General features: G+C 39.7%; 1 protein-coding gene across 1 annotated transcript; it reads left to right on the top strand.

The window, feature by feature from the left end:
- The first annotated feature begins 541 nt into the window (after positions 1-541).
- TESMIN (testis expressed metallothionein like protein) lies at positions 542-21561 on the top strand. The gene is made up of 13 exons (XM_035122590.2): positions 542-581; positions 2546-3075; positions 3685-3799; positions 5354-5412; positions 6060-6221; positions 8219-8339; positions 12595-12671; positions 14186-14262; positions 15961-16032; positions 16776-16878; positions 17583-17720; positions 19994-20169; positions 21369-21561. The coding sequence occupies exons 1-13, from the start codon at positions 542-544 to the stop codon at positions 21559-21561; spliced, it is 1863 nt and encodes a 620-aa protein (XP_034978481.2).
- The last annotated feature ends 1814 nt before the right edge of the window (positions 21562-23375 follow it).

The raw sequence follows: 23375 nt of genomic DNA, 5'->3' as shown, positions 1-23375 counted from the left end.
ATTAGTGTTTTTATTTTGGAAATCTTAACGCACTTCTTGTCATACAAACTCATCATCACATTCCTAAAAGCTCTAATGGAAACGGGATTTTTGGAGCAGGGCAGAATTAAAGCAATGAACAGCTTCATTTTAGGAAGAAAGTGAACAAAACATATAGAAGACATTGTGTGGATTGGAACCACCTAGAGTGGCTGGGGGAACCCAGTCAGATAGGAGGCATGTAAATAATAAAAAATAATAAAAATTTACATGGGCGAGATTGGGAAAGAAGAGGCGGGAAGGTTGAGTTCCCTTCCCTTCAGCGCCCAGCGTGAATCCTCTCCGCTCAGAGACGCGAGCGGGCGGCGTGGCTTTTGCAGGCGCGCGGAGAAGCTCTGAGGGAAAACCGCCCGGAGGGAGATCCGCCCCCCTCGGCGGGGCTGCTTAACAGGAAGCGGCTTTTCCCGCGCGCTGGCCCTCGCGGCCCCTTCTGGGCTTAAAACTCCCCGGCCAACGGCTCCTTGGCACCCCTTCGGCGAGCGCTGCTCATAATGCAGTACTAATGATGGAGGGGAAAAGGCGGGAATCTGCGGAGGGGAAAGGTGAGGCGGTGGGGTGGCTGGCCCGCTTCAGCCACCACGTTTTAAAAGAATGTCCGCCGCCCGCTCGACGTGGCTGCGTGAGGGCTGCTTCTTCACCTTGTATGTTGTTGCCATCAAGTTCGTCCCAAGCCTGGGACACTGGTGTTTACAGTAAGCAGGCATGTCAAGGATGAACAACAAGCCCTTGTGAAATACCGTAGTTGTGTACCACACACGAGGGTGTCAGACCTGCAAAGTGTGAAGCACCCCATATTCCACCATGTCTACATGGAAGCCACCCTTGGCCAGTGTTCTCAGATGTGTCAGGGCTAATAATAATAATAATAATAATAATAATAATAAACCACAGAGCCTAGGGCTTGCTGATCAGGAGGTCGCCAGTTCGAACCCCTGTGACGGGGTGAGCTCCCATTGCTTGGTCCCAGCTCCTGCCAACCTAGCAGTTTGAAAGCACATCAAAAATGCAAGTAGATAAATAGGAACCGCTACAGCGGGAAGGTAAATGGTGTTTCCGTGTGCTTCTCTGGTTTGCCAGAAGCAGCTTTGTCATGCTGGCCACATGACCTGGAAGCTATACGCCGGCTCCCTTGGCCAATAATGCGAGATGAGCGCACAACCCCAGAGTCGGTCACGACTGGACCTAATGGTCAGGGGTCCCTTTACCTTTAATAATAATAATAATAATATTTTTTTGCCGCCCATCTGACTGGGTTGCCCCAGCCACTCTGGGCAGGCAGGCTTTTCACCCACTCCATGAAGCTTAGAACATCTTCATGCTGGGCCAATAAAGTGTGTGAGTGTGCATCAGTACAGGGGAACTTGTGGCCCTCCATTTTTGTTGGGTAACAACTCCTGTCAGCCCCAGACAGCAAAGTTTAAGAGCCAGGGATGAGGCGATTTCTAATCCAACAACACCTGGAAAGCTCCAGGTTAGCCACCCCTGTATGGAGTACAGGGAGTTGCATCCAAAGCAGCAACACAGATCTATATTGCACTGTCGCTTGAGGTGCAGTAGAGGTGTGTAATTGCTTCAGACACGAAAGCTCATACCAATGACAAACTTAGTTGGTCTTTAAGGTGCTACTGGAAGAATTTTTTTTATTTTTTGTTTTGTTTTGACTACGCCAGCCCAACACGGCTACCTACCTGTAACTAAGTATATATACCCTTGGTCTGTAATGTGAGAGGTGACCACCACAACACATACTTTTTAAAAAAACTTCTTTGTTTCAGGAAAATGGGAGATCATAGTTACCCAGATGCAAACATGCCACAATATTTCAAAATGGCACAGTTGTAAAAGCTTGGAAGGTCCGTATAATAGTTTGCAGTAACAAAAAACAAACAAACAAAAACACTTTTTATGCCCCTCAGCTGTACTTTTTGTTATCTCTTTATACGGTAATGTATATTAGCATCTTGCATCTAGTCTGCCAACAATACCTATTTCTCTTAATACATAGAAATTGAAAGGTTTCAGGTATAGCTAAGGCAAATAGATAATTCATGTTCAAGTTATAGTGGTCTAATAAACCATTTAAGTGGTTCAAATGCATAGAAAAAGTTGCAACTATATTGATTGCTGTTGATAGTGTTTATATGTTTGAAGATCAGACATACACAGCAGTACTACTGAAGACAATATAATTAAGATCAGTTAAAGCAAATTGGCATTTGAATTTAACCAGTACCCCCCTAGAAGGTGGTTAAAAGTGAAAACACGTGGATGATTCTCCATCATGCCACTGAAAGTTTACATTTCAATTGGGAATTCTAATCCATGTTAGTTACTGTCTGTAAAACCAAGGGTGAGTTTGTAGTGTGGATTTGCAGAGTGCAAGAGTGAGATCTTGTGTATAGTGTATACACCATCCAATATGTAAGTGATCAGTGAGCATATGCTTAGGATTGGAGCCTTATGTTGGATATGATTCGTTGCTTATTTTTGTTTGTTTATTTTGAAGCTGAAACAGCTACCAAGATGAAAATTGGCCCAGGACAAATAGATGTCTCTACAGAGATCAAATACTACCAATCTGAAAGTTTAACTGTACCTATGGAAAATCATATAACTTTTAGTAGAATTTCAAGAATAGATAATGGACTTGTGAAGACCTTTAACTCTGAAATTCTTAGTCCAAAGAATGATTTAATTAATAAACCAGTTGAAGAAGAATTCTATTCCAGTCAAGATACCTACTTAAGTTCCATGGCTGAAGCTGCGCTGAATAGAGAAAATGAACATGCAAAGTTTGAAGTTAAAATGCAGCCATGTAGACAAGAGTTTTGTGATGAAGTCCTTGGAAAATATCAGAAATTACCAGAAGCGACTCTTTCAGAAGTGACAACATGTGCATATTTACCACAATTGCAACTGTGCTCACAGAATATCCATTTTCCATCTTCCTTAATGACAGAACATAGAGGTTCCATGCTATCTCTTGGCACCAGTACTGCTGATGGAGCAGTCAGTACAAATGTAGAAATGATACCAGTAAGACTGCTTTTTAAAAATACCTGAATCATAATATATGTGCTTTGAATTAATCATTGCATTTCAGTTGCTTTAGATAAAAATTCAGCATCATTTAATTAAAATGTAGGGCAGCTTAGAAATATTGTATTATGCTACATCGGGAATATATCATGATGCATTTTAGTCCTAATTTAGATACATTTATAGTTCTTCATGTTCTGAGAGTGGGGAAAATACTGCTGTCCCACTGACAGTGGTCCCACCCCAAGGACCACGGTCCATCCTAAGAAGGAGAACTAACTGGACAAGACAATATTTTGGGATTTAAAATTGGCCACATACTCTGCATAGGCACTGGGCGTGTATCCCTCTCAGCCTCCTGATGGAGGACTGAGGCATGACAGGCTCAATCAAGGGATATAGATAGATAAGATTTGTTATAGTACTATTTTGTTGTTGTTTAGTTGTCTTAGTTGTGTTTGACTTTCCGTGACCACATGAACCAGAGCATGCCTTGGAAACTCACTTTCAGAGTGTATATATAATTTAACATTTTAAAATATTTATTATTATTGCAGCACAAATAGTTTTGTATATTAAGTTCAAACAGTATGTTTGCTTTCCTAGGTATTGAGAACAATAACTTCAACTGCAGATGCAAAGAACTGTGTTTCTTGTGACCAAATCAAAGGAATTATTAATAGTTCTACAATGTCACAAGCCATACCAGAGTGTTCTGGTGGTAAGTGTTTTTGAAATATCCTTTCATGTTTGCATCTTTTGTTTTGGGCTTTTTTGCCCCAGATAATATTGTAAATTATTTGTGCAGGTGAGTTTCCAATTAATGTTTTCTGGATTGCTTATTATTATTAAAGATGAAACATTTTTACCTTTAGCTCCTTTACTAATTTAAAGGAATCAGAAAGTGAGGTCTTTTGTTTAGCAATTATTGCATTAAAGGAAACTGTGTAACTTTTTGCCCTATATTTGTTGTTTACTGATTACAGTTGGAAACTTCACGCTTGGCATCCAAGTTGTTTCAGTTGCAACTTGTTTTCTAAAGCTTCCAGGAATGGAAGGCACTTGCAGTGAATGTAGCACTGTTTCAGAAACAGAACTGTTCTTTAGTCTTTTAACAGCTATGTGATGGATAGAGATCCATGTTAAACCTATTCTACTATGGAAATACAATTCTGGGGAAGGTTGCATTCTGCATGTCCCCTTATTTGCATGGAGTCCCTGATTTATCTTTGGACCCACCACTCCACCTGCAAAACAGGACACAATTTGCACAGGGTACAAACCATATTCAAATATTATATGTGTGTGCCCTCTTGAAAATCCTATTGGCATCCTGACCATAATTTACTGAAAAGTTAACAGCCATTCACTTTAAACCCTTTAGTGAGCCTAAATTTTTCAGTATATTACAATGTGTAATGGTGTGCCTTCATTTTTTCCTTAGGAAGTTATTTTTTAATGTTTCATTTTCAAATATTTCATATTTTCATTTGAATTTATATTCATTTGAAACTAATTTAATTGTTTTTCATATAACAATTTACTATAAAGAAATTACCCTAGTGAAACTCCTTTGAATGGATTTGAAATACAGTTGTACGTTGGATCCCAAACACCTTGCGAGTCGACCATTTTGGCTCCCAAATGCCACAAACCTGGAAGTGAGTGTTCCAGTTTGCAAACGTTTTTTGGAATATGAATGCCTGATGTGGCTTCCGTAGCTTCCGATTGGCTGCAGGATCTTCCTGCAGCCAATCGGAAGCCGCTCCTTGGTTTCCAAACGTTTTGAATGTCGAACAGATTTCTGGAATGCATTCCATTTGACTTCCGAAGTACCACCATAAGGGGAAATGGGTTTGAATTGTACCTAGGAAGGTTGCCGTTTCCACTTGCTCTTCTTTTTCTAGACTCAATTGCTTATACAGTCGTACCTCGGGTTACGAACACCTCGGGCTACGAACAACTCGGGTTACGAACTGCGCAAACCCGGAAGTATTTTCGCCGCACGCACGTTCTGCGCATGCGGAAAGCGCGAAAATAACGCTTTGCGCATGCGCAAAATGGCGGTTCGGGTTACGAACTTTTCGGGTTACGAACTGCGACCCGGAACAGATCGTGTTCGTAACCCGAGGTACCACTGTACTCAACTTCAAATGTTGTTGGTTTTATGAGTTATATTATAACAGTTGTGGGATATAACCAATAACATTCTGATTAGATTGAATATCTAACATTGTCCACATAATTTTCTCTTCAACTCCATTTTGTGTTGTAGAATCATGCAACGGTATCACTGTTTTATCTCAGGATACTGCTGCTGTTTGTGATGAGATTGTAAGTATACCATGTTTTACTACTTCTTAGGATAATGTGAGTTGGATCCACAGTGAGTTGCATAGGCAGATGTCCCCCAAATTTTTGTCTGTCTCCCACTCCCCCACAACCTCTGCTTTGATGGTTTTGAGTGGGTCAGCATAGCAAGACTCGACTTCTCTAGAAATGGATGAAGCCATTGTATGAATCAAAGTTGGGCAAAGACACTCCTGGCTACAGCTGCCTCCTGAACATCCAGTTATTATGGGAAACAGGGTGCCAGAGAAAAAGTACCATGGGTGCATTTAGGACACAGACACAGAATTAATATCTGTATTGAATCCTTAGCATCCAATAAAATGGATTACTTGATTCAACTTTTGTAATTCATTCATATTATTATTTAAATGACTCAAAGCAATGTGGAATGTAAATATTTATTTCAGGTTATTTTTTCCAACCTTTCTTAGTTATTTAGATGTAAGCTGGGCTTTTAAAGATAGTGGTAACAATGACAATTTTAATTGGCTATTCTATGTATAAATTTGATCATAATGTTTCCTATCAATTTAAGCAACTTCAATTATTTTTTTCAACACCAGTTTTTTTTTAACAGTGCAGCATACTGTGAGCATATCCTTTAAAATATGAAATTGATTATATTTCAGGCTGAGGTCAGAGAAGCAGTTGTTAGCATTACAGCTAATAATTCAGAAGAAGCAGTTTTTCAAAATTCAAATGGTGAAGAAATCAGCCATAACCTAGCAGCTTCACAAAATGCAGTGGAGGAACCTACCTGTTCACAGAGAAATTATGCCAGTCCTCAAGTGGTAACTGCTGTGTTTGTACTATATAATAACTTGCACAGGAAAACTTTGCCAATAGTTTTTTGTTGTCTGTGTTTTTATTAGAATGAAACTGAAGGGTTAGGGTTAGTAAAGTAGCTTCCTCTTAGTGGTGCCATGTAGTCAGTAAGAAAACAATGGCCATTTTATAGTTTTTTGTTTATAGTCTTGACTATATGTGTGTTATTAAATGCTTCTTCAGAGCAGCATTATGGACTGTCATCTACTTTACCTAATCTACCCTTCCCACCCAATGTATTTCCTTGGCTTTGTTCCAAGTTCTTTTTCTCATCAACTGTTTCTGCTACATTACATTTTTACATATGTTACGTTTTAAATTATTTAATGCACAATCCTAAACAAGCTTACTGAGTTCAGTAATGGTTCAAGTGTCTCAAAAAGGTAAAAAGGTAAAGGGACCCATGACCATTGACATGCTTTTGAACCAAGCAACGGGAGCTCACCCCGCCACGGGGATTCAAACCACCGACCTTCTGATCGTCAAGCCCTAGGCTTTGTGGTTTAACCCACTGCGCCAACCGTGTTGCTGGTTATTTAGGTCCTTTCAAATCTGGCTTCCAGGCAAGGTTTGGAATGGAGAACACTTGCCACCCTAGTGGATGACTTATGCTAGGGAACGCTTCTGTACCATTGGCCTTTGTATCCATCTAAAGCAAATCACTAGGGTGGGACTTAGAGGCACAGTATGTTGTGTCTCTGCTCCATTCTGGGATAATGGATTCAGAATGCACTGTTAGGGGGGGGGGACTTCTATTCTACCCCTTGGTTGCTGGCTTCAACTTCTATCTTGTCTGTATGATTTTTAACATTTATATAAAACCACTGGGATAAGCCATCTGATGGTGTAATCAGTATGCTAATGACATTAGTATGCTGATGACACACAGCTCTACCTCTTTTCCTTAACTTAATCCCAGGGAGGTAGTGGCAGTTATGAATGTGAAGGTTATTTTGGGGATTATGAAGGCAAAGAACCTGATGAAGTGCCGGGGTGCCAACTGGCAATACCTCTCAACTTTGAGGGGCTCACCCCCTCAAATATTATATGGGGGATGAAGCCCCCTTGGCCCCTCAGGTTGACTCCAATTATAAGGTGGAAATCCTGTTGGTTGAGAAATCTGCTCAGCTGGGTGGTGTGCAGCTGGTTCTGAGTGGGGGATGCACTCCCCCGAAGCAGGAGTGGATAACTTTGTTCAGCCCAAGTGTCACATTCCCTAGTGAGCAACCATCCAAGGGCCACATGCCAGTGGTGGGTGGGGCAATGGATGTTAATCTTATCTTTGTACAAACTAGAGGCTTGTCACACAAATGACAGAGCTATATCTCCATCCAGACAAGCAAGAGGCATTGTTACAGTTCAATGACTGTAGTGACAGAAATCTGGAGGATGGAATGAAGCAAGAACTGTGAGGTGTGTGGTCTCGGAGGAGCCATGGCCAGAGATTTCCAAGGGCTATAAAATGAACTCTAGGGGCCACATTCCCCCCCCCCCCAGCCTGAGGTTCTCCAGCCCAGCCCTGCCCTGACGATTATGATATAAAGTCTGTTCCTCTGGACTCAGCATTATCAGTGAGGTCACTGGTGGCCTCTGTGGCCAGGAGTGCTTATTACCAGCCTGGGCTTACTCCTTATTTTCAGCCCTATCTGAAGGAAGCATAACTTGCAAGATCAGTTACATGATCAGCATTGGAGGCCCTGCTCTCTGGCCCATCAATAAGAAACATTAGGTTGACAGAAAGCAGGGACAAGACCTTCTCAGTGGTGGCCCTGTATTTGTGGAATGCCCTCCTGCAGGAAGTATGTATGGATCCTTCATTGTTGATTTTTAAGAGAAGTCTTAAGATTTTTTACGTAATTTCATACTTTCATTACGTTGTATATTGATGAAGTTTTGATGTTCATTTTAAGGAGTGTAATATGGATTTTAATCTGATGATTTTTTTGTTGATTATGCAATTCAGATAATCTGCCAGTTGAAGGGTGGTACTCATATACTTTGTATAAACAATACAGACACAAGAGAATTAAAAGCAGTTCATTTGGTCCCCCAGTATCAAGACCAGCCTAAGTATCCTCAGACAGGTATTGAAATATTGGAAAATGTAAACAATATATAGAGAGGTGTGTGTGTGTGTGTGTGAGAGAGAAAGTGTGTGTGTGTGTGTAAATAACAGAACAAAATGCATTGTGTTAGGGAAATCTGATTAGCAAAAATGTGGATTTGAGGAATATTTCATCTAAAAATGTGTATTTACAGTAAAATGCTGACAAATTTTCATGAAAATTTGAAAAATAAATAAATTACAAACTGATGTGGAAATGTGGAGAACCAAACTGAATTCCTGAGGGAATTGAAATCGACAGATTCATGCACCTTTAATCAGGATACAATAATATTTATCCTGTCTTCACATCAGGGCAGTTTTGCTGGATTCCCCCACTTTTGTAAAATATATGTACTTCAACACAGATAATTATTTGTATATTTAAATTATGTTTTGTAAACACTATTGTTAATTCCTATATACTGTTGAAAACTGTCTTGAGCATCTTTGATCAGAACAAAAACAAAGAAATCCAAAGGTGCTTGTAATGAACACTTTGAGGGAACAAGTATAATACTGATGAGACTGCATTATAGTGTTCAGATAGCACAGACAGAGAGTGGACAAGCACTAAGGACATAAAATGTAAATAATCACCGAAAGGTATGGATATGGGGGACCTGAATCAAAAAGATCCAGCCATTGTGAACATTCCCTTCACTAACTTCATCAAGGGATGTGCAGAATATGCTGAATAATCTTGCCACCCGACCATGGAATGCTCAGGTGCCTTGTCTCATTGTTTTATTTATTGCCAGTATAGATCCTGTCTGTATACTTTCAGCAAGCTTCATCATAGACAATATCCAGAGGACATCTGTAAAACTCAAATATTGATAATCCATAGGGCAATTTTCTGGGAAAATCATCACATTTTCTAAGTTATAAAATATAATGCTCTCAGCATTGGGAAAATGCAATATCCCAATAGCAGAAACATGCAGTTAGGGGAGATGTCTAGGCTGAGCTCAACAGTTTAGGTACAAAATAAGGTCTTGCGCTACCATGGAATCTTAAGTGTAGAAAGGCTCCTAGTGAATTGTGTATGCTTGCAAGGAGTTCTGTCTGCATTTACCCAAACCATCCACATGATGTCACTGTTCTATCAACTATAAAGGAATCTGATAATTTTGATAGATCAATATAGTAATGATAATATTTCAATAAGCATTTTTCACAGTATTGTTATATAGCAATCACTGTCTCTGAATGATGACAAAGGTAAAATCTGAGAAGAAGGAGTCTTTCTTAGGTTTCTTCTCAAAATCTTGATTGTCAAGAGCACCCCTGAGCAAAAAATTACCGTACTAATTGTACATTTTTTAAATGCACTCAGACAATTTCTCCTCAAACCACCTGCAGTTGCAGTAATGCAGTACATTTTAAAAATTTGGGTCTGAGACCAACAGTGCAATCTTATGCATGTCTACTCAGAAGTAAGACCCATCAAATAGTAGCTCACTGCATCCAGACCAGATTTCCCCCCCCCCCCATATAAGTTCTTATTATCACACAAGGAGGAAGTGCAGTCCACATAATATGACTTACAACCCTTTTTTATCTGTTTAAAGTACAAAGAAGCAAAAGCTTTTCTAATACAAGACTTACATTTGCCAAAAGAAACATTTCCAGTTATTGTTGCACCCATTTTTTCAGGGATACTCCCTGCCGATGTAGACAGATTCCTCCGAGCTGAAAGGCCCATCACTTGCTCCCTTGACCTGTGCCCGTCCTGGCTGATTAGAGCATGTCCAGATGAGGTACGGGGCCCCCTGGATGAGATCACCAACTTGTCCCTTGGCACAGGGACTTTCCCAGGGGAGTTGAAGGAAGCAGTGGTGCGTCCGCTCTTAAAGAAAACATCTCTGGATCCTTTAGATCTATCCAATTATCGCCCGGTTTCGAATCTTCCGTACCTGGGTAAGATAATTGAGAGAGCGGTTGCCAAACAGCTTGGTAGGTTTCTGGATGAAACATCGACTCTAGATCCATTTCAGTCCAGCTTTCGCCCAGGTCATGGGATCAAGATGGCTCTGGTTGCCCTAACAGATGATCTCCGTAGACAGCTGGATCGAGGTGGGTCGGGACTGCTGATTCTTTTAGATTTGTCAGCAGCCTTCGATATGGTCGATGCCTTGCCGATGTGGGGATTCAGGGCACAGTCCAACAATGGCTGCGCTCCTTTATCTCAGGTTGGGGACAGAGGGTGGCACTAGGGAGGGAGTTGTTGCTGCGGCACTCCTTGGTGTGTGGAGTCCGCAGGGAGAAATCCTTACCCCGATGCTTTTTAATATCTTTTTGCGCTCCCTTGCCCAGATTGTCCGGAGTTTTGGGCTGGGTTGTCATCAATATGCTGATGACACCCAGATCTATCTGTTGATGGACGGCTGCCCTGCCTCGGCCCCGGACACACTGACCAAGTGCTTGGAAGCTGTGGCTGGATGGCTACGTGGGAGCCGGTTGAAACTAAATCCTTCGAAGACAGAGGTCCTCTGGCTAGGTTGGGGTGACATGGGGTTGGGGGGCCAACTTCCATCTCTTGCAGGAGCTCAATTAGTGCCAGCGCCTTCTGTCAAGAGTTTGGGTGTAACCTTTGACGCCTCCCTTTCCATGGAGGCGCAGGTTGCAGCCACCTAAGGTGGCATCTTTCCATCTCCGCCCTATTAAGCAGTTGGTCCCTTACCTTTCTCACCCTGATCTGGCCACAGTGATCCATGTGATGGTCACCTCCAGGCTTGATTATTGTAATTCGCTCTACGCGGGGCTGCCCTTAAAGCTGACCCAGAAACTCCAGTGGGTGCAGAATGCCGCAGCGAGGCTCCTCACTGGGTCCTTGCCGCGGGATCACATTCATCCAGTGCTTTACCAGCTGCACTAGTTCCCGGTGGAGTACAGGATCAGGTTTAAGGTGCTGGTTTTGACCTTTAAAGCCCTATGCAGCTTAGGACCCTTGTACCTACGTGACCGTCTCTCCTGATATGCCCCGCGGAGGACCTTAAGGTCCACAAATAACAACACTCTGGAGATTCTGAGCCATAAAGTGGTTAGATTGGTCTTGACTAGGACCAGGGCCTTTTCAGTACTGGCCATGACTTGGTGGAACACTCTTTCACAGGAGACTAGGGCCCTGCAGGATTTGTCATCCTTCCGCAGGCCTGCAAGACAGAGCTGTTCTGCCTGGCCTTTGGATTGGATTCAGTCTGACCCCTGTGTTTTCCTCCCTCAGGGTTTTGATTTATGGACTACTTAAAATGAGGCTGCATTTTAAATGTTAAATTTTAATATTGTATTTTAATCTGTATTTTAATTAATTGTTTTCTTTTCTTTTATGTCTTATTGTGATTTTATTGGTGTTAGCCGCCCTGAGCCCGGTTTTGACTGGGGAGGACGGGGTATAAATAAAAAATATTATTATTTATTATTGGAAGGATTTTTTATTTTGACCTTTTAAATTTTGACAATTACTGTTGCACCCATGCATGTGGACACATTTGGCTTTTTAGAAGAAGAAGCTAAGCCCAGCCTTTTCATTATTCTCCAAACCACTATTTCAAAATAAACTCACTCTTTGGGGGACCCATTTCTTAGCATAGGGCACATATTTTTTGAGCTGGGGGAAGGGGATTAGATTTACACAAAATTATATAAATATATAAAATGAAGCCTGATAGTCATGAACATGGAAGTGCATGTGAAAGTGAAATATGTGTTGGCACAGCTAGTTGGAGATGCTTTAGATACAGCCTCGGAAGCTTGGCCTCCAAACTGCTGTTCCTAGTGAACATAAGCTGCTTTATGACATCAAGCCATTGGTTCATATATCTCAATATACTGCAGCAGAAATCCTGCATTTCAGGCATTTTCTCCAATTTGTATTTGGAAATATCAGGAGTTGAACATGTAAATTTTGCATGCAAAGCATGGCTTTACAACTAAACTACCACCATCCTGGGCATCTGAAGTATCTTGTGTGTGTTTTTGCCCTCTGTAGGATCCTTTCTTTTTATATTTGTGTGAAATAAATGCAGTTTGGTTTGGAAAGATAAGTACTGTATATGGAAAATGTCAAACTTTAGCATAGTTAAAAACTTACTTCTTTAGCATAAACAAAACTTAGAAATAATTAATGGTTTACATCTCTTAGTTCCTCTTAAATGTAGGTTATTTATCCAAATATGTATTCGTTTAAATCTATACATTGCACTAACCTAAATGAAATATTTTCTTATTAGATGCAAGTAATTCTGTAACATCTGTACTGGGACAGTTTTTACCAGTTGGAGGTAAACTGAATGTCTGTGCACAAGAGGTAGGTGTTACTTTTGCCCTCAAAACGACATTCTCTTTATTTCTTTTTTTCTTTTATTAACATATAAAACACTTACATTTACACCATACATATACACAACACACTACCTTATTTTCATAGCATAAAACATACCTACATTACTCTATATAATATCTACCTATACTATACATATCAACATACCTACACACCTACCCCACACGGACACCCACCAAGTGACTTGACTTCCAGCCGTTCTTGTTACGCTACTTTATTTTTCCAACTAGCTTAAACGCATTTCATTATTTTGTTTATCTCTTCTTCTATCTTAACTTTACTCTCCATTTACTCTAATCATTTTCTGGATTCACTCAATATCTGTCAAAAATTCTACTTTTTCCACATAGATTTTGATTTTAATTCAACATTCTCAAACTGCATATCATGCCTCTTTCCCTGTCTACCAAGGGATATGCAGATGGTGCTATATGCTTTAGTACCCAACCATTGCCTGCTTTGATGCCTTGTCTCATGTTTCTACTTTGTTGCTACAGGCAGGCCTTGTTAGAATGGGTCATATTCAACTAACCTGTTGTGCTGGTGGAAGCTGCTGCAAGGATTCTTGCTAGTGTAACAGGAATTCTGCCCCTCTCTTCCCTCTGTGCTCTTCAAATCTCCTCTGGAGGGTTGGGGGGTGTTATGTGGCATGCATCTGAACCCGCATGCCTTACCACCACACGTGTCTTCAATGTACAGCTCAGGGAATTGGAACCTTCCTTTTGCATGGAAGAAGTGCATGTGTCCTTTAAAAAAAGCTTTAACCCTTATGCCTAATAAAGAACTTGTCATACCAGGAAGTAGAGAAAGATTGGTCTATTTCACAAAAATGAAGAGATGGAGTTAAGGTTGCCATACACCCGCAATTTCCCAGAGACACCCGGAATACTGTGGTTGAATGGCAAATAACTACAACTTTTATGTCCAGATGTTCACTTTTTGACATATGGCAACCCTAATATAGATGCTGCTTCAGACAGTACGGTTATACATACAGTATACACAAGCATTGAATACATTCATTAAGCATTAAACAAACCTTAGATCTAAAGAATAAAAGTCTGTTACTAATCCAAAGCCCACAGAGTATGTGTAACAATGTGCCACAGTCCCACAATAAAAAGAAGACTATGAGGGAGAGAGAAAGATACCTGATTTGGAAATAGGCATATTGCAAAATCAAGGATGGAGATCTGTGTCTCCTGTGATAATTATTAGGAACAACAAGGTAGCCTTTTTTCTTGTACTAGTGCTTCAAAAATTGGGGTGGTCCCAGTCAGCAACATGAAAATAGTGTCAATACTTAAGAGTATAAATTAAAGGCAAATATCAATCCCAAAATAGAATTTTTCCTAAAGTATGTTTCTCTTTTCCATGACTTGTTCTAATATTTATGAAGATGATTTAAAAATATTTTATCTTGATTATTTAATCTATTTTTATAATCTTTTTGTTTTTGAATATCTGGTTTGTATTTTGAGCAGCTTGATAATGGATCCATATATACATGCCATTCAGATAAAAATCTTCAAGAGCCAACAAAACTGACCTTAGTTGGGTAAGTCAGTAATCTATATATATATAAATGTAAACTGGCCATGTCCATTGGTATCCATGTTTCACCAAAACGGCTTGACTGATTATGTTCAAATTTTGACACAATGCCGCATGCGAATATGAGAGCAACCCCGTACCGTTTTCAAAGACAGATATCACACCTGTGCCTGGTAAAACCCCAAAAAACCCGTGTTTCAAAACACACCACTCAGACGAAAATGCATTCTGGGAAAAGAACCAGGCTGCAAACCAGCGCCCTCTAGCGGCGGCTACACTGGTACTGCACCTATAAAACCTTCCCTCTCAACAGCACCTCGGCTCCCGTTTACATACTAGGCCGAAGCCTGTACAGACTAGGCCGAATGGAGGTACTGACTCGCCTGGGTGGCGGTTGGGGGGGAGGGGACGGGATAGGTCAGGACACGGTGGGACCAGTCACAGGGATGAACTGGGGTGGGGGGAGAGGGGGCATGATACATCATGGGTCAGGACAGGGTGGGGGGAATCACAGGGATAAGCCGGGGGTTGGGGGAGGAGGGGGCAGGATACATCATGGATTGGCACAGGGTGGGGGGACTCACAGGGATGCCCCTGCGTAAACAGAACACACGTAAAACGGGCCCTTGAAGGTGAGGGGAGTTTGAAGGGGGACTCTGAGTCTTCATTTCACAGACTGAGCCCAAGCAACGCATGACAGTGCCAGCTTGTGTGTGTGTGTGTGTGTGTGTGTATTTGTCAATAGCTTTAATAAGAAGACACAGTATTTATACAAATCCCTACAATACTGAAAAGCTCTATACCCTAGTCAGGCTAGCTTTTTCTGTTACCTCCAGATTTCAGATCTAATTGGTAACTGTTAAATATTTTTGATTTTCGTAAAACTACTCCCATTCTACTAATGCTGTTAATATTTGAAATATTCAAATCTGTTGATTGTGTGGAGTTGGTGTACTTAATTAGTGTTATCAAAAAGATGAAATTTGACCCTAAATTTATAAATAAAATATAACAAGTATATAGTGATTTGCTTGATAAAGTGAGAATAAATAATCTTGATTTTAATCAAATTAGTCCACAGTTGGGGATGAACCAAGGCTATCAGCATTCTCCTCTTTTGTTTGTTTTGGCCACTGAACCCTTGGCACAATATTTTCAGCATAATCCTGAGGTGGTGGTGATGGGAAATGGTCCTTCTGTTGATTAATATCCAGGTCCTACCTAGGTTGATTTTCCGCTCCTTCAGAAGCCTTCCATCCCATCCTACTTTGTTAGGAGGGGCTCTAGCCCACCAGAAGCATTGGGAGTTGCAGCAGGGGAGGAAGGATAAGTTCAGCTTATTTTAGGACCCAAAGCATTATGTTTCCCTCTGTATAACAGAAGATTGAATGATGATTTGTTCAAGAGATTCATTACCCTTACAGCAAGTGATGTAGAGGACTTGGGGTAGCAGAAAGGTTCTGTGAATGGAGTAACAGTTAGGAGTCCCATTTTTCATCCTTTCCCACCAGTAAGCGGATGTCATCTCTAATAATCTTCCCAAGATATTCAATATATGATTTTTAATTATATATCTAATAATGTGCTTCTTCTTCTTCTTCTTCTTCTTCTTCTTCTTCTTCTTCTTCTTCTTCTTCTTCTTCTTCTTCTTCTTCTTCTTCTTCTTCTTCTTCTTCTTCTTCTTTTAAATTGCAATGCCTAGGTTACCTTGCAGCTCCTGGGATACAAAGTCAAAAAAGCCATGCAACTGCACTAAATCACAGTGTCTCAAATTGTAAGTAAACGAAATATTGAAGTATCTATTCTTAGTGTAAACAAACCTCCAAATGTAATTAATTTATTACTGCCATATGTATTAAACTGAAGCCATGGCAGTAAACAGGACTTTGATATAGAACAGGATATTAATTTACCAAATCTGAAGCTGCATTTTCTTCTTCTTTTTATGCACAGTGCTTAGCCTGATGCATACAAAGTAATGCCTGGAACATACACTTCTGGAAGCATGTTGAAAAATAAGGCAAAATAGATACCATGACAAAATAAGTGTATCTCTAGTAGTTTGTAGTACTATATATATATATATTAAGATAATATAGAAAATAGAGGTTCTGAGCCATTATGTTCCTTGCTTTCTTCTAACATTGTAATAGTAAAAAAAAAATAATTAAATTGCTTTTATATGCCAAATGCATGTTGAAAATGTAGCAGCCTTTTTTATATGATATTCATTCATTTTCCTCTGCCACTCTTTACGGTAATGCTGCTTTAGAATAAAAAGGAGACAGAAAATATCTAGAAGGGAAACTATAGAGAATGGGATCAGCAATCTCCCATTGAAAGCACTTGCATGAAATGTTGGTTGCTGGATTGTTTGCAATCTTCAGAATGCCAATAAAAATGGGGACAGAGAAAAACAAAATCATAGATGCACAGATAACCACATGACTACATGAACAATCCTTGAAAACGATGAACTATAAAATGTATTTTATCTACTGCCTTTGTTAAACACAGATACTGTGATTGCTTTGCCAATGGTGATTTCTGCAGTAACTGCAACTGCAATAATTGTTATAACAATCCACAACATGAACTAGAGAGGATTAAGGCAATTAAGGTAATGCAAGTATTATTATCTACTTTTTATTATAAATAACATTTTATACATATTTGTATTTATTATTATTGATGGTAGCCCCATCTATATTGGCATTCTGCCAGATTTTGAAGGTGTACCTGCTCACATAGGCATTGCCTTTATCTCTCATCTTGAGTCTCTTGTTTTAATTACTGTCCTGTTTCCTAACAAGAGACACGGAGAAATCTCCTCAGCAAGAGCTAAAAAGCTGGCAGTCCTCCTAGAGATCCATGGAAGGGACCTCTTTACTATAGCCATACTTTTAGATTAGGGTTGGCTGAGCAATGCACAGAGCTGATGGGCCAAAGACTACAAGATTGATAGAAATATCCCCACAAGCCTCTGAATTCATTTAAGTATCTAATGTGTACGTGATGGGAAAGAGTGTGTGGTTTTGAGATTTGCTTCACATTTTCATTGGGAGGACTGTACCCTAGTAGCTCTAGTGGAATAACCTCCATTCCAAAATACTACAAAATACAGTGCTGTGAGTACATCTTGTCTCATGTTAACAGGTAGACCATATAAACAAGAACTTCCTTGATTGCTACCACCTGTAAAAAAAATTAATATGCTTTCAGAAAAGCATAGTTTAGAAATAAAGTAAGCTATAAAAAGGTAAAAAAAATGAAATTCTTTCAATTTGAATGTCTTCTATATAAATAAAAAAATATTTGTTTTAGGCTTGTCTTGACAGAAATCCAGAAGCTTTCCTGCCAAAGATTGGAAAAGGAAAACTAGGAGATATCAAGCCCAGACATAATAAAGGATGTAATTGTAAGCGGTCAGGGTGCCTTAAAAATTACTGTGAATGCTTTGAGGTTTGTTCAATGAAATTTTCTAATTCTGCTTTATAAAAATGTATAAAAGTGGTGGAATTCATCCAGTAATACTATAGGCACTTAGAAACTTTATCTGAGAGGAAACTCCCATAGAGTGTGCTTCTCATGGAAAACTGCAGGCTCTAGCAGCAGGAATAATAATAATAATAATAATAATAATAATAATAATAATAATAATAATTTATTATTTATACCCCGCCCATCTGGCTGGGTTTCCCCACCCACTCTGGGCGGCTTCCAACAGAAAAATAAAATACAGTAATTTATTAAACATTAAAAGTCTCCCTAAACAGGGCTGCCTTCAGATGTCTTCTAAAGGTCTGGTAGTTGTTTTTCTCTTTGACATCTGATGGGAGGGCGTTCCACAGGGCGGGCGCCACCACTGAGAAGGCCCTCTGCCTGGTTCCCTGCAACTTGGCTTCTCCCAACAAGGGAACCATCAGAAGGCCCTAGGTACTGGACCTCAGTGTCCAGGCAGAACGATGGGGGTGGAGACGCTCCTTCAGGTATACTGGACCAAGGCCATTTAGGGCTTTAAAGGTCAGCACCAAAACTTTGAATTGTGCTCGGAAACGTACTGAGAGCCAATGTAGATCTTTCAAGACCGGTGTTATGTGGTCTCGGTGACCACTCCCAGTCACCAGTCTAGCTGCCGCATTCTGTATTAGTTGTAGTTTCCGGGTCACCTTCAAAGGTAGCCCCACGTAGAGCGCATTGCAGTAGTCCAAGCAAGAGATAACTAGAGCATGCACCACTCTGGTGAGACAGTCTGCAGGCAGGTAGGGTCTCAGTCTGCGTACCAGATGGAGCTGCCCTGGACACAGAATTGACCTGCGCCTCCATGGACAGCTGTGAGTCCAAAATGACTCCCAGGCTGCGCACCTGGTCCTTCAGGGGCACAGTGACCCCATTCAGGACCAGGGAGTCCTCCACACCTGCCCGCCTCCTGCCCCCCACAAACAGTACTTCTGTCTTGTCAGAATTCAACCTCAATTTGTTAGCCGCCATCCATCCTCCAACCGCCTCCAGGCACTCACACAAGACCTTCACCGCCTCCACTTGTTCTGATTTGAAAGAGAGATAGAGCTGGGTATCATCCGCATACTGATGAACACCCAGCCCAAACCCCCTGATGATCTCTTCCAGCGGCTGCATGTAGATGTTAAAAAGCATGGGGGAGAGGACAAGGTTTTAAAGCAGCTAGAATATTGGGTGGCCACATGCAAAAAAAGACAGGGCTTTTGTATCTTTACAGCTGGTGAAACTTTTCTTCTACACAATTATTAAAGGTGCAGATGTCTTTTGCATCTGCACTAGAAGAAAGGTAAATGTAAATTTGCTAGCAAAATGAAGAGGGCATTTCCTATTCCGCTATGCAGGTATGATATATTTTACAAAGCAGTATGTGAGGGTGGTACAAGAAACCAAAGATGCTTCTTTGATGGTTGAAGTGATGAGTACCAGTATATCTTATTTATTTTTTAGTTATTTAACAAAATCTGTATCCCACTTAACTGTAAATACAACTCAGCAGTTTACAAAGAATCAAAATACACATTCAATTTGTCAATGAAATCAACTTTAGGAGAACCCAGAAAAAGGTCCTTTCTTATGGCACCTGAAGGTAAATGTGATACACATGAGTATTAAAGGTAGGAGCAGCAAATCCAAGACAGATATTAAGAACGGATTAAGAGCAGATTCATGGATGAGTCCCATACAAGACTTTTATAGGTCAAACCCAACAATTCAAATTGATTCTGGAAACAAGTTTGATACTTGAATTGTGCCTATGGAAATAATTAAGCTTTTTTTTTTAATGCTAGCCAGCATCAGTCAATCTGGGTCCATATTCTAAACTATCTGGCATTTCTTAATATTCTTCAAAGAGAACTCCACATACCACTAGGAGTAGTGAAATATAGTTTGTTTATCACACTGTAATATTCTTTGTACAAATTACTAATGATCTTGGAAGCATACTTCCAAGGAATCATATGCAGGTGGAATCTATACACATAAAAACCGTTCTGAACATGCTTTTTAAAAAAATCATTTAAAAAAAAAACATTGAATTTTCCATAAGACTCACCATTGCCATCTAGTGTCACATCGTATATTGTACTTAAAACACACTTAAAACGTTTTATTTGCAGCTGTGTGGCTGAGTCCTTGTATTGTAGCAGAACCAGATCTTATATTATTTAATAGTATTGAGTGATTTATAAATTAGAACATTTTGCATCTTCTAGGCTAAAATCATGTGTTCATCTATCTGCAAGTGTGTTGGTTGCAAAAATTATGAAGAAAGCCCAGATCGAAAAACACTAATGAATATACCAAACTATATGGAAATTAAAAGTTATGAAGGAAATGACTCTGTATCATTTTCTAATTTTGAAATATTATCAAAAAGCAGAAAAGACAGGTAAATATTAAGGGTTACCTATGTAATGTCCACTTTTTATCTAAAATTTGTATCTTGAAATAGCAAACTGTTTTATATGCCATAGCACTGAGTTTAAACATATATGTAACAGCCTAGTTGTCTGTCCCTCTCAACCTCTGCTTTCTCCTTTCTAGATCTTACCTATGATTATTCTGTCAGAGCTTAGTAACTTGTTTCAGCTGCAGGTTACAGCTGAGGTGAAGGTTGTAGCACTGACTCTTTGGTACCAATATATGTTTGGTGTGTTTGTTTTTGAAACTGAGTAAGCAACATATGCTTTAATTTCAGGCAGTCTAATGTATGTAGCTGGCAAGTTGCCAGCTTTGCTAAAATTGTGGTAGCAGGCTTGTAGACAAGCCTTCAAAAACTTCCTTGCAGAGCAGATTCTGATTTACCAATAACGTGCACCAGCAAGGGAAGCACTGCAGTAGGGCCCTTTAAAAACCTATTGAAATGGACTGAGTAGTTTCTTTGAGAATGAAAATGTCACGCGTGGTATATATGGAATATTTTGTTAACAGCTCATTTACTATTTATGGATGTTGCCTGTCTAAAGGCTGGCCTACACATTTGGCAGCAACCTAGCTCTGCTGCTGGCACCACCAGCACTGGCACCCACTGCTATGCTTCATGAGATTTTGGTGAGGAATCACTGGAAATTAGTGGTGCAGGTGGGGGCACACGTTGTGGCACCATCTCAGGGGCTTCTGCCTGAGGCGGCTGCTTTATCCTGCTATTGCATGGGTGGGAGAGGCCGGTCGCTTTGTGAATCTAGGTTGTTTCCAAAGAGTTGAAAAGTAGCCTGAGTAGGGGATGATTTGCAGTGAAGAAATGGCAGGTGAAGCCTTTTGTAATGAGGAAATAAAAATTTGGGGAAAACTTCACCTGCTGCCTTTGAGACATTATTAATTGTAGGTAGCCCTTTATTTACTTCAGTCTCTCCACACACTTGCAAAAGAAAAAATAAGAATGCATATGGGATAAAGCATAAGCAAATTTGTGCCCGTTCCTATAGATGGATTTGAAGGCCAAATGCATAAAAGTGTACCTGGCACAGAAAATCCTGTTTGGAAACCCTGAAAAGTTCAGCCATGAGTAAATTGGTAACTTATCTTTTTTATTAATTTACTAATTTTAAAAGTATATATTGTTGTGTTGTTGTTTTTTTGTTCCAATAGGCAGTCTAGTACGTGTATATCATGGGAAGTGGTTGAGGCAACGTGTGCCTGTCTTCTTGCTCAAGCTGAAGAGGCAGAAAAAGAAGCTTACTCTATTTGCCTAGCAGAACAAATGATCTTAGAAGAATTTGGAAGATGCTTATCACAGATTCTGCACTCTGAATTTAAATCCAAAGGGCTGAAAGTTGAATAACCTGCCTTAGATACAAATGCACAGTGAACTGCAGCACTGCTTGAAGTAGCCTTTGGTGTTGATAATATTTATAAAAAATAACTTACCATTCTTATTCTCATATCATTGCTACTTTTTATTTCCATATAATGCTAGTTTACACAGTAGTGGCCAGCAAAGCAGGATGGAGGTGCATTGCTTACTTGGCTTCCTAATCCAAAGGTCATTGTAAGTAACCAAGAAGGGGAGTGGGAGGTCAACATGGTGCAGGTTAATATTCCAGATTAACAGTATAATTTAAAGCATGTAAACTAAATTATTTTGGTTTATCAATTAAAATTTCTCATCTTTCTGCTACTATAGGCTCAAATAGATTAACAAACACAGATTTAGATATATTCTGGCTTGTGGAACACACATTATATAATTTCTAAATTACTCTTAATTAAATTTGATTAGATGCAAGCTCAATACATGAAAATAATTCATAGTTGAAATATTTTTGCTTGAGTCAAGGACACTCACTCAAAACTTCCCTCCAAGTTTAATCATTTCACAGATTTCAATGAAAATTAGCCTGATTAATGGTGCCATAAAAATGGGAGTGCCACAGATGTAATTTGGTTTCTATTTGTCTTAATGTTGAATTGTTTTAAAAGATTGCTGTCCATTTACAGTACTTTACTAGTTTTGTAATGATGAAACCCTTTATTAAGAATTTTTCTTGTGCTAAAAGAGGAACATGCAGTAGATGTGAAAGTAAAACATTGAATTCATGACATTTGAGTCACAATCCGAATGATTTGCACCTCTGCATAGCAAAACTTGCATTAAAGTTGGTGTTTAGTTAATATATACCCATTAAAAAGTTTTTAACATTTTTGTTTTCAAGGAACAATTCAGAAGCTACTTAATACTGGTACAGCCACATAAATGACAATCCTACTGTACTATGCACCACTGGTAATAGTTCATTTCAGTTAGTTAACATGCAGTGCAATCCTATGCCTGTCTGTTCAGGCAGGTAAGGGTGTGTAATACTGCAGCTTTAACCATATGATATTGCTACTGAGCACAGCAATTTGTTCAAAATAGTTATAGAATCCTTAGCTGAACTCTATTTTAATTACTTATTCATTGTTTATTCATTTTATATGAGCCTTTTGAAAATTTCTCCCAATACACCTGCTTGGATTGAATAGTGCATGGCATCACAAAAATTATTTTATAGTCTGCTGAGGTTTAAGCAAACCCAGATAGATGAGGAAAGTAATGTCTTATTTTACAAGTGCGGATGAGACAAGATTTCTCACTTTCTAATCATTTCCTTAGGCTTCTGTGCTTCTTACTCTTTATATTAATAGTACTTTAAAAAATTGTGCTAAATGAATGAACACCTTCACATCCCAGAAACTATCACAGAGGCAAGTAAGTATATAATTTAACTGGGAGTTTTCAGAGGTGATCAAAGGTGTAATCAGTTCTCCAACTGATTGCAAACACTTATTCCTCTCAAGTACTGCTGAGGATTGCAATATTGAAGATCAGCATGGAATAGAAATATATGTAGTTTGTGAACAATTTTTCATGCTTGAATACCCAAACTACTCTAACCTTGTAAACTATTCAAGTAAATAGCATATAAGCTATCACTCATACTTGTTACTCCATTGTAACATATTTCATCACCATCCATGTGCTCTGTGTTGTCAGCATCATTTACATTTTGAACGATACAGTGTAAAAACAGCCACACTTAACCCTGTCCAGCAATTAACCCTTCCCAGTACAAAGTACAAACACATATTCAACCTACTAAATCCTGCCTCAGTGTC

The sequence above is a fragment of the Zootoca vivipara genome, chromosome 1, assembly GCF_963506605.1.
Source record: "Zootoca vivipara chromosome 1, rZooViv1.1, whole genome shotgun sequence".
Classification (NCBI taxonomy): domain Eukaryota; kingdom Metazoa; phylum Chordata; class Lepidosauria; order Squamata; family Lacertidae; genus Zootoca; species Zootoca vivipara.
This window is presented reverse-complemented; position numbering and strand designations above follow the sequence as displayed.

Bases quoted from the DNA above. Each gene is read 5' to 3' on its own strand.
- TESMIN (XM_035122590.2), top strand. From the start codon at position 542: ATGATGGAGGGGAAAAGGCGGGAATCTGCGGAGGGGAAAG. The intron at 8,340-12,594 runs GTATTGAAATAT...TTTTCTTATTAG, and splicing joins GCCTAAGTATCCTCAGACAG to ATGCAAGTAATTCTGTAACA. The intron at 12,672-14,185 runs GTAGGTGTTACT...TTGTATTTTGAG, and splicing joins TGAATGTCTGTGCACAAGAG to CAGCTTGATAATGGATCCAT.